This window comes from Salminus brasiliensis, chromosome 17 (assembly GCF_030463535.1).
Source record: "Salminus brasiliensis chromosome 17, fSalBra1.hap2, whole genome shotgun sequence".
NCBI classification, from domain to species: domain Eukaryota; kingdom Metazoa; phylum Chordata; class Actinopteri; order Characiformes; family Bryconidae; genus Salminus; species Salminus brasiliensis.
This window is the reverse complement of record NC_132894.1, coordinates 9,846,944-9,859,482: the sequence shown is the minus strand read 5'-3', so window position 1 is coordinate 9,859,482 and position 12,539 is coordinate 9,846,944. Positions and strand designations below refer to the sequence as shown.

Genomic DNA, 12,539 nt, shown 5'->3' with positions numbered 1-12,539 from the left:
TCGGCGCTGCACTTGGCTGACCCGTGGCCGCTGCCAAGCGGGGCACACTGCCGGGCCTGGTGCATTGTGGGAGACTAATTAGTGCCAAGAAGCGCGGTCTCCGAGCAGCGGTGAACTCAGATGGATGTTTTTCAGCCCCAGGCACTTTGGGAGGTGCAGCTACTGGTGAGCTCCCCAACAAGAATAAAAAAGATGAGTGGAGAAAAAAAAAAAAAAATCACTCAGGGGAATTCAGGCAAGAATGGGTGCTGGACTAACAATGTGTCTATTTCTACTCTGCACTGTGTGTGTGTGTGTGTGTGTGTGTGTGTGTGTGTATATAGACATACACAAAATTATATATATATATATATATATATATATATATATATATATATATATATATATATAGTTTAATTCATTCATTTTTCTTTTTTGGTCTTACTGCAATAAACAAAAATGTAATTATTTATTTTTTACAGGTAAATAATTCTTGTAGTTTCAAACTTTTGAATTTATGATTTACTAAAAAACAAACAAAATTTTATGCTGATAACCTGTACTTTTTTAACCCAACTGATGATGAAACAGTAAGGATTCATTCCTCTATTATGTAGTGGTGGGTGGTGACCCTACAAATGTTTGCTGCAGTCCTTATGATTACATTAATGTGATGTATTGTGAAGTATTGTGTCACTTCTTTGTGCATTGCTTTCTATTCCAGGTTAAAACCAAACCACACAAAACATCACTGTCGCACAAACATCAGAATCAGAATCAGAATCGAACTCCATTGATCTCCAAACATACTGTAGCTATGCTTCAAAAGCCTCAACGATTGACCACTTGATCATCACTTCATACTATAGCACACGCTAAACCCGGCGCTCAGTTGGTTTTATTGCCCAGTGCAAAGTAATTTGCCTACAGCTCAGAATAATAATACATGCAACTAAGAAAGAATTGAGTAGCTAGCTACCACCTCAGACTGGCAACCTATGTTGACCAAGTAGAAGTTTGTTATCCAAATATATTATCTACGTATTATATAATATCTGTTGCAGGCTTATTGATCACATACAACCACGCAAAGGAATTGCCGATTGCCCATTGTAGGTGAAATCTTCATAATTTCAGACGTCTCAGAACTCTCATGGAAAACCATGTATTTTTTCCAGCAGTTTTTCCACTTGTTGACAAAATTTGAATCAGCTTGTTCTTTTTATACTTAAATTTTCAATTTGAACGGATGAACTAATAGAAATACTCCAAAATGACTTGCAATCATTTTTTCCACGTTGACTTCCATTGAAAGTTACAGTTCTCCTGTAAAATGTATAATTTTATAGATACTACTGTTCTGTGTGAAACCTAACCTAGCTCTCAGTTTAAGTCTGATAGATCTAGCAGTAGCAAACAGACACTGATTAAAGTATGTGGCAGCGGGCTATGCTACAGTAAAACCACGCAAAAGATCTCTATGCTCAATGCCAATGTTATTTTATCCCAGGATAAAAAAAAAAAACCCTGCTGACCTCTGTACAACTTTAACATCAGTCTGGGCTGAGGGCTGAGCAAAATCTCCATCCCTGGAGCCAAAGGGTTTACTTCGCTGTGCGTCCAATAATGTGGTGCACGTTATTGTGGAGGTATCATTTCAGAGAAGTAAGCTATGAGTCTTATCTAAAACACATGTAAATGTCATTCGGACTCCCCTGCCAACTTCGAAACACACTGCAGGCTTCCCATGCAGGGACGTTTACCTCATAAAGTACAAAACCGCACTGTAATTTTCACGACAGACGGCATGGTCCGAGTCAGAGGATCAGGCAGGGAGCGCAGGGCCGAGTCTCGCAGAAGCATCAGTAGGGGGTTTGGGGAGAGTTCAGGGGGAGAGCGTGTGCTAGTAATGGTGGAAAGGGTATGGGTTTCTATACATTACCTCGTAGAGCAGACAGCCTAGCGACCAGATGTCAGATTTGAAGTTATATCCGTTTTCGTGTATCCTCTCGGGAGACATGTAATAAGGGGTGCCCACTGGATCAGAAAAAAGGGAAAAGAGAAAGAGAGAGAGAGAGAAAAAAAAACGAAGTTAAAGGCATGTCTGGTTTGCTAAGTGAGGCGTTGTGGAGGTGAGAGGTTCACCCATGGATGCTTCATTGACGGGAGTTTCAGATTGAGAAGAAGCAGCAGCCTCGGATGACTAGAGAGCAGAAAGAGACTGCTGAGAGCTAAGAGAGATCCTGATTCAACGATGCATGCATACAGTGAGGAGTGACAGAAACAAACTTAGGGCGGCGTATCTGAGTGAGAGGATAGGGAGAGGAAAGGGTGTGTTCATTAAACCCAGCTAACTGATAGTGACTCAAGATCAAGAGTGAAACCTTATTCAGAGAATGAAGTTAGTTCCAAGCTGTATCTTCTAAAACGTTTTCTAAAAGTGAGAAAAATGATTTCTTACTAGATCACTTTTGTGATCACATACAGCATTTTTATATGACATTTCCATGGCTAACTATTTTCAGTCTAAAGCAGAGACGCAGGCTTGGTATATCAGAGAGGTACTCAACGTGTATATCGTTGATGCACAGTAAAAATTTTACAAGCAACATTGTATCCATTCTAAATTAATAACCACCTGAATTGCTAACTGCAGACAACATTTCAAAGTCTTCCAGACATATCTTGTCCAGGCCTATTGTCAAAGCAGACACCAACTAGTCTTTTAGTAGCTTTTAGGGTCCATATTTCTCTTGTATTGTATTTTTCCCCTGAAGCCATTTTCACATAGGAATGCCAGAAAATGCCTGGAGAATCAGGTCCGGACATTTTCCGCAGGTGCCCTTTCACACATCAAGCATACAGCAGGAAATTCTCCAGATCAGACGTGTTCTCACTACAGGAAATGTTTTGTGTGGTTTAAGCAAGGGCGGCGCCTGTGTAACAAGAATTCACCCACCATGAATTCTCTAGAAAATTACCTGCTCAATTCACATTTGTGCTCATGCGTACATTACCCGGACTTTGCACTAGAGGGTCGGACATACTGGTTCACACATGCAGCTCCTCCGGGTGATGGCCGGAAAAGTTTTGGGGTGCTGAAAACATTTGAATCATGAGGTCTTAAAAAATAAAAAAATTAAAATAAAAAAAATAATTGAACTAGCCAGTTTTTACAGCTTTGTCTCCATATAGGGACAATATATATTAGACAGTAAGTGAACAGTCAGTTCTCGAAGCTGTTGTGTTGGAAAAAACGGCCTCCCCTTACAAGGTACAGGACTTACAAGATTGGCTACAAACATAAATTGTGGTACCAAAAACCACAGGACACTTTGTAGAGATTTTGTGGTGTTCATACACAATTTTAGGCATATTACGGTATTATGGTTTAAATGTTATGGCCGATTGGTGTATTTAAAGTATATACTGGTGAAATTAGGTCAACACGTGTGAGGCTATACTGGAGGAAAATAAATCTTACCACCCAATACAAAAACACAGGCATGACTGATGCCTGAAAACTGATAGAGAGACAAACCTTTAAATATCTTTTTTTTTCAAGGCCTCATTCAAATCATCTTCCCTACCTAATCACACTAAAAAAGCCACAGCAGCGGTGTCAAAAACCCCAACCCTCTGTGGGTCTGCCCCAGCCTGTAGTTCTGCCTCGCTTCCACAGGAAGAAGGAAGTCAGCTTGTGGGCCAGTTCTGTCTGCGTACTCACACGGTGGCCAATATACTGTGGCTAAACCTCCACATAGTCTACATTTGGGCTGTCATGGTCTGTAACCTTTCTATTGTTTTTGTGTGTGTGTGGGGTTGGGGGGGGGGCTAAATATACTACAACTAGGGCAAGGTGAACACAAGTTAACCTGCCCAATATGAAAGAAACTACAGTAAAGTACAGTAAATGCATTGAAGAAGCAACGGGACCTTTTAAATAGAAGGTCTATCCCCCCTTTGTCTTTGGATAGACAAACTCAAAAAATAGACGATCCCATGAAATTAAAGTACACTGGCTGACATTATGAATATGCAACTGTAAGTCAGCTTGCACTGAGCTAGCAGTCGACTATACAGCATTGCACCACTCATCAGAGATGTTTACGACTGTAGAGAGGTCTTAAGTGTGAGCTGAGTTTTGAGCGCCTCGGAGTCAATCAGAGTAAAGTCTAGATTCTCTGCAGTCTGGTTGGTGTGGCACAATGGATAACACCACTACCTGCCAGTGAGCTACCACACCATGTGGGAGGCTAGGGTTTGATTCCTGGTCAGAGTGCCCATGCTGTGCTACACCATTAAGAGTCATAGGGCAAGACTCCTAAGTACATTACATAATAAGAGTAACTTGGAAGTCGTAACTGTAAAGCTGTAATAAGTCGTAACTGTAAGCTGTAAACTGTAAAATAAGCTGAGCGTCTGGGATGCCAGTCCGACTTGTGTCTTAAATCTGTTCAAGTCCAGAGTCTGTGATGTGAGCCTGATGTGAGTCACACTAGAGTGTCAAGTTACTGCAGAACAAGTAAAGTCGATTGAGTCCTGAGTCTCTGGGATTCGACTCTCAGTTGAGTCGTGAGTCTCTGCAGTGAGAGCCTGACTCAAGTCCAGAGTCTCTGTGATACGAGTCTAATTTGAGTCTTGAGTCTATAACAAAAAGCTTGCTATTTGAATCCACACTGAGCAGGAGTTTCTGCTGTGCAAGTCCAAGTCGAGTCTCTGGGATGCAAGTTTGAGAAAAGTCAGGTCTCTGCAGTGCAGGTCTTATTCAAGTCCTAAATCTCTGTGATACAAGTCGGAGTTGAATCATGAGTCTATAACAAGAAGCTTGCTATTTGAATTCATGCTGCTTTGGGGGCAATAGTAATGTTTCTGGACACTTTACCATTTAACTTTTTGGTGAAATACTTGATAAAACAACAGAACTGAGACAACAAAAAAGAAAAGGAAAGAAAGGAGAAGAAAATGGGAGTGTTTTGCTGTGTGGCGGTGCCAACAGTGGGCTAAGAAAACAACAGTAAATTCATAACAATACACAATGCTATGCACTCAAAACCTTGACTCTCTTGACTCTATATTTTTCCCTCCCAACACTGCACATAGCAGTAGCAAAACTGAAAGGCAGAGTCACTCACAAGCCAGGGATTTTTCAAAAAATAAATAAATACTGCCTTAAGTTTTGCAGTATCCAATAACTTTATAAATAAATAACTTTTTTTTTCTTCTGGCTGAAATTCGGTCTGAAATCTCGAGTCAGAGTCGAGTCGTGAGTCATTTAACCACGAGTGCTGACTGACTTGCAAACCAGGTCCAAATCTCTGATACTTCGTCTTAAATGAACACATTGCCAAGATCCAGAGTCAAAAATTGATCTCACATTCTGAAGCTACTAGAAAATCAGTTCAAAACCAGATTGTGTTGATGCGGCTCTTTGGAAAGCTCGGTACTGCCTAGCGCTTGCTGAAATACCATGAGATGTTGTGCGTGGCACAATAGCGTGAAGGCCAAGCAGTGGCGGCTTTCTTGGTCCACAGCCCTGCGCAGGGAAAAGCAACTAATTGGCAGTGACTAATAGCCATCAGGCAGAAGAGCTGGACCCAGGAGGCCAGTCAAACTCCCCGTGCTGCTCTCTCTGGAGCCAGCCACAAGTTCCAGGTTGCATCATCGCAGCAACGCGTAGGCCAACAAGCGTGAAAGATTGATGATGGAGCGAGGGGCGAGTCACGGAGGGGGAAAGCGAGAAAGGAAAGCGTTCTGACAAATGCTTGCAGTTTACAAAAGTTTAGCCCTGGCACAAACACCTCAGATCTGACAGAGCGCGCGGAGGTCTCAAGTGGCGAGAACAAAAGCCAGGCAAACATTTCAACACCAAACGGCATCAGGATGCGAAGGTAGCGGAGCTGAGGAGATCACTGACAAAACGCACAAGGTAGCGCCTCCTCCGGCTTGCTGCTGACGCAATTTCTACTGACAAAGCCGACCACAACTGCTGCCCTTTTGTTAACAGCAAAAGAAAAGTGGTAGTCCGAGGAATTAAGATCTAAAAGCCTGTACGTAATCACTATGGCTGTTCGATAGCATCGCACATGGAGACGGCGCATTGTTCATAATTTTCATAATAAGCCAAGCACACAGATCTATGCTATGTCCTTAAGGTTGTTGCATAATAACGGCTGACCTACAATTCCAAAAAAACAGCAATTAATCTCTTTATTGACTGAATAACTAGCGAGGTCTTTTAACTGGTGCTAACACTCGCGCTTCTGCGATCGCTCGGGTCTCCCAGCGCTGTTTGAACAGCGTCCCTCAACAACCATTGTTAGATGATTAAAAATCATCTTCTCTTATGCTAATAGTTTCATAAAAGCCAGATGCTACAGCGAGAGCATTCCAGCTGCATACCAAATTAACAGCACATCACTTATTCATGCAAATAAATAGAAAGTCATGTTGGGATTGATTTCCATTATTATGAATTGTTATGACATTAGGGTGCATTCTTTGTAAAGGGAGCGAAACCGTTTTTTTCTGAGGGGGCGGATGCTTATAATGCAATTACCAGTAGTTCCACGTAACACAGCAATTAAAAGATAATTAATGATCTTGATTATATTAATATACACACCGATCAGCCATAACATTAGCACCACTGACATGTGAAGTGAAAAAATGATCATCTATCTATGATCATCTGTAGACGACTTGGTCAGAGCATCTCCAAAACATCAGGCTGGTCTTATGGGGGTTTTCAGGTATGCAGTGGTTAGCACTTACCAAAAGTGGTCCAAGACAGGACAACCGATCCATCTGAGGCCCCACCTAAAGGATCTGATGCTAAAGTTAAGGTGCCAGAAACCACAGGATGTCTTTAGAGGTCTTGTGGAGGTCGAATGGTCAGATCCATTACAGCAGTATTAGTGGAGCCAACTCAATTTAAGGCAAGTAGTGCTAATGTTATGGCTGATCAGTGTATGTCTGACAAAAACCTTGTCTCCAAAATCTCCAAAATGGTAACTTTGTAGGAGATGGAAAAAAACAAAAACAAGACTCAACTACTTCAAAATGAATTTAAAGAGCAAAGAAGCTCTATATAATAATATTATACATATATTTATATGTGATCTACAGTTACATGGACACCACAGATTGGAATTAGGAGCTAAAAATGTTACTGATGTGAGTCCCAATTCTGCTGTTAATTGTAAAATATTTAGACCCTATTTCTTTGTTGTTTTTCTCCTCACCTCTTTCATTGTTATCCTCCTATCCTAAAATCTTCTTTTGCACTGTAGCCCCCCATCCCCTGCTAGCCCCCCCATAATTTAAAGGGGAAGAAGCCTCTGGCAGGAAATGCAAAGAAAAAGAGTGTTTTTTTTTTTTCCTCCTTCTCTTTCGCTCCCCCTCTTTGGCTTTGTTTGTATCTGTGGGCTGCAGAGCCACTCTGAGACAGAGTTAAAAGGCTACGGCTCGGCTTCTGAGGAGAAGAATTGACAGGCACGGAGCGGCGCTTCCTGGACCTCCATCCAGTGCGCATCGCAGTGTTCTACCACGGTGGTTTGTCTCATTACAGCCCAAACTGTCAAGCCACAATCCCTCCTCCAGCACCCTCCCTGCCCGTAACCACCACCCCCATGCAGGGAGAGAGCGAGAGAGAGAGAGAGAGAGAGAGAGGGGGGGGGGGGGGGGGGGGGGCAGAGAGAGCAAGAGAGAGAGAGAGAGAGAGAGAGAGAGAGAGAGAGAAAGCTGGAGCAGGGGGACTTTAGTGTACCCACCCAGAGGGAGACATAGACCTGGGTCTCCATGCCCCTGGGTGAATTTAACCTGCCAGGAGATGCTCATGAATTTCATACTCTGCTACAGCTCAGCCTCAGCACAGAGAACCCGGCACGACTCTCAACAGTGGGAGAGTTCTATGACGTGATCACACAGACAGCAGGTGCATGATGGGGACAAAACAGCATATAGTATTTACATTAAATTGAAAAGACTAATCCTAGTGAACACCTGGCCACTGAATCATGTGCAAGGCCGCAGCCAAATCTGCATTCTTTAAAAGTTGCTCCAGACAGGCCATGGAAAACACACTTTCGTAAAAGATGAGTGTGAAGAACCTTTAAATTGGTAAAGGACCTTTTTTAAACCTCCAAAGGGTTCTTCTCACGGTCTTTTACAAACTGTTCATCTATGGAATTGCTCAAAGAAGCATTTGCAGAACATTTAGGAATGAAAAATCGCAAAACGTTAAAGACATACAAAAGTAGCTGTTAAAAAGATAACCAACAATAAAAACTGTGGACTTCTTGCTGGGGCACGAACTCCTGATCTCTGAAGTATGGAACAAATGCTTAGACTATTACATTCTGTCCCATTTCTAAACAAATAACCCTTTTTAGAGTGAACACTGTACATTTTCACATCTTCTAGAGATCCATAGCAGCACATAGATGTAGATGTTCAGTCTGTATTAAAGAGAATGTGAGTCAGAGCTTGTGTGTTGCCATGTCTCTTCGTTGTCATTTTCATCCATAATAAAAACACAGGTGCTGTTCATGTGCGTGATTCAGACAGCAGAGGGCTGAATGAGCTATAATAGCTAAAACCACAAAGGTAAATTAGTAGGTTTTCTTATTATGAATTATTTATGTGTGTTGGATGACTTTGGTTCACCCAAACCCAGGCTGAAACTCATCTGGGAGATAACGTTGGAGAACTGGTCAAGATTAAGGCTGCCACGAGTCCTTTAATTTAGGTAGTTGTTCATTAAAAAAAAAAGCACATATCCAGATCTGTCCTTTACTTACATCTCTGATTACTTGTCTTATTGTATAAATAATCAGTAAATGTTGCTACTACTATTATAAACCACGATGCTCAAAGCATAATAGCACACAATATTACATTTAGTGACCTGTTTAAGGACTCCACATATTTCGTAAGCCTTGCCAAAATACTAAAGCAGAGGCTTATATTGGAATAAAAATTAACAAATGACACACAGTACAGTCCTGGCACATGCAAAGTAAAAACAATTACAAGACAACTACATGCAATATACCCTCACCTTCATTCTCATAATTAGGTTGTCTGTCCAAAACCGTCGGAGTGCTTGGGAGTTTGCAAGTCTAAAACGAGCCTGGTCATGACACCAGAGCACAGGCGTCTGCACATGATCTGGTAAGGCAACAGCGTCAATAGTATGTGCAAACGGAGGTGTACTACGCTGGTAGTCCTCTTGCGCCTCATCAATTGACACTACTACCAAGTCCTGATTAAGGCCTTCCTTGCTTCCTTTCTAAATAAAGTCTGACTGAGCGAGGACTTCGCTGAGCTGTCCTGTAGAGGGTGCTGTGGACTCAGCTTTTTGTGTCACATCTGTCGCATGCATTTCCTGAGTCTGGGGTTTTGTTGTGAGCCGTGCTGAATTCGGCAAAAACATGCACATCCTGTAGAGCCATTTAAGACAAATGGCAGTTTTATAGTTATTAGCCAAACTGTCAAATTCCTTCTCTGTATGAAACAGATCTTCAGGTTAGGTTGGAAATCGAGTTTAAGTGACCTAAATACCTATATCAGCTTATGACGATGCTATGCTGTTTTTTAAGCTACAGTACAGAATAGCAAGGGTTGTGGAAACTGCAAAAACAAGTCATGCTGGGTTCATTTTTTTGGGATTAACAGATATGACAAAAGGACATATCATGACATATGTAAACTGCTGAAAGCAACAACTCCTAAAAATAATTATTAGCGTCCTGCTTGAGGAAGGCCTCTCCACGAAGTAAGCCGTCTAGGCCAACACCTCCTGAGTCAGCCGCTTAACAAGAGAAGGCGAGTATGATGACTTCATCCGCCACGAGTGTCTCCTTCCTGGGCGGAGCGGTGTAACTGGACTCTGTGGGGTGTCGTAGACGGAGTGGCACTGCCAGACTAATTTTCTTTCTTTCATTTTTCCACTCGAGTCGTTGCCCGGCCGGTGTCCCTGCACAGACATTGTGTGCGAGGAGAGGGGTCGAAGGGTCAAGGCAACAGGAAAGCCCTAACTGCTCAATGAAATGGATACACAGCCTGCCACGCTTTGCTCGCAACTGGCCGCGGGGGCCGGCGGAGGGTGCTGCTTTATAACGGACACATGGTTCTGCTCGCAGCGAGGCCTAATGAAACACATCCAGCTCCTCCGGAGTGATTAAAGGGCCTTACTGGTGTACTCTGTCTCTCCCCTCCCCTTTTTTGTGGGAGTGAGGGGGGGGTGGAGGGTTCATAGAGTAAGAGAGTGTGAGAGAGCGAGAAAGAGAAAAAAAAGAGAGAAAGAGAGAGACAGCGAGAGAGAAGATGAAGGGGAGTTACCTAGAGAGTGTGCTGCAGTGGTTTTGGAGCTGAAGAAACGGCCCAATCCCAGGTCACCCAGTTTCACCACTCCAGTGGCTGTGATGAACACGTTGGCTGGCTTTATGTCTTTAAAAAGAAATGAGAGAGAGATGGAGTCACTTATCAGACTGACACATACTGCACGTGAGTGAGGAGAGGGAAAACGCAAAAATAAAGTGAGACAGAAAGTAGGTGGAGAACTAAAAATGCTCCCTAACTAGAAGTGAACCAGAATTGCGTGGTGCTACACCGAACCAAAAGAAACATCCCTAAATTCAGGAAAGGACAAGGTATAAATCACCTTTAAGAGTCTAGGGGACCAGCATTAGACATTTTAAGGGCAGTGTGTGTGTGTGTGTGTGTGTGTGTGTGTTTGTGTGTGTCACGTTATCAGAACCATGTGCTTCAGGACACACTGTACCGTTTTAAGTTTAGCACCTCAGGACGTGAGGCCTTCCAGCTACAACAAACACAGATATAGGTTTAGAAGCTGAGGTGTGACCGAGAGAATCAGATGTGAATTGGACGAGTCAGGTGCGAAATGGCTGTATATAAAGGTGGTGAATGACTGAGCAGTGAAGCGGTCTCAGTAGTGTTAGGTTGGGGAGGTGGAATCTCAGTGCAGTGCTGGAAAACTTATTTTCCCATATTCAGAGTTCTAACAGTAGGTTAGAGTATGAATGGTACTTGTTATACTAGTTAAGGCTGCACAGCTGTGAGGATGAAGCTATACTGTATGTCCTTTTAATGAATGCATTCCCCTACTTTATGTCACACCCACTGATGACACAGATGTGCAAATGCAAAACACACAGAGCTGTAGAGAAGCACTGCCAATAGAATAGGACTCTCTGAAAACAGATAAACATAAACCTATTGGCACCATGCCTAATGCCAGGCGAGGGCTATAGGGGGTATGAAGTCCCCAGCATTGAGCTGTGGAGCAGTAGAACTGTGTTCTCTGGAATGATGGGCGGTGCTCAATCCAGTATGTTTGGAATTAGTTGGGAAATTGGGGATGAGGTGGGGTGGTGATCAACGAACACCCTGACATCACTCCCTTTGTTGTTGCTGAATACAACCAAATCATCACAGCAATGCTCCTCCAAAATCTCATAGAAAGCTTCCCTTGGCAGCAGAGACAGTCACTCAACAAAAGCACTCCATACATTTCAGAAGAAACATTGAATGGGCAGGTGTCCCAATATTTGCTAATATTGATGTTTTATAAAAGACTACTTTATTATTATTTATGTTTATTATATTTATTTTTAAAGGACTACAATGCAGTACCATAATGATGTAATAAATGCTATACATAATCTTTTTTAGATGTCCTCTAAATATAAACATATATCCCAATTCTAGAGGTACACATTTAAAGGTGGGAAAAAAGGTAACGGTAAACAGTAAGCCGATTAGCCAAATACATGCCTGGTGACAGAAGGGTTTCTTAAAGATAAATGCTAGGTGATCGCCACCAATCACATCTCTGTAAATACAAGCCCAAAATGTCTCACATCCAGATTACCTGGTATGACTTACTAAGTCAACAAAAACAAATATTGCTGAAAGGTGGGAAAGCTGTTTTGAGTAACTGGAACCGGTTTACACACCCAAATTGTGGCATCAGTCCATCTCTAGCAGTCCAGTTGACATGAATGACAATAAAATAGTACTTTTACCAAAAATTGTTGATGATTTTAAGCATATATTTACAGAGATGAGATTGGTGACAATCCAAGTGTTTGTTAGCAACGTTAGCCTAGCATCTCCCTCAGCAAATTAAAAAAGCACAACTCAGATATCAAACAGACTGACTGACTGTAACTATGTTAAGTGATAAATCAGGTTAATTAGATATTTCGCCAAATTAATACTTTAATGTATATTCACACACTGATGAATTTTGGTCCATTTCTATTAGCCCATCCATCCTCTAATACTCACACAGCCCAAAGGGCAAGTGGTGGTTTCAAATGAAATGAAAACTGAGGGTTCTAATGAGACAGTAGCAATAAGAATAAACTAGAATAAATATAAATAATTAATAAATATTTACATCACAATGTTCATGTTGAGATACAGGAGAAATAAGCCATCATGTACACCGTTCAAATGGGACCTGCATGTACACAGTTCAAATGGAAGCACGAGCATGTACACAGTTCAAATGAAACAAAAACGTGTGTGTG

The 12,539-nt window shown here is 42.1% G+C and overlaps 1 protein-coding gene across 3 annotated transcripts in view; it reads right to left on the bottom strand.

The window, feature by feature from the left end:
- nek7 (NIMA-related kinase 7) overlaps window positions 1–12,539 on the bottom strand; it is a 76,898-nt gene that overhangs the window by 21,464 nt on the left and 42,895 nt on the right. For all 3 annotated transcript variants that reach the window (XM_072660016.1, XM_072660015.1, XM_072660017.1), the window contains 2 exons: window positions 10,324–10,431; window positions 1,922–2,016 (listed from right to left, as the gene is read on the bottom strand). In XM_072660016.1, coding sequence (XP_072516117.1) covers window positions 1,922–2,016; window positions 10,324–10,431 — 203 coding nt within the window. The remainder of the gene's footprint in view (window positions 1–1,921; window positions 2,017–10,323; window positions 10,432–12,539) is intronic.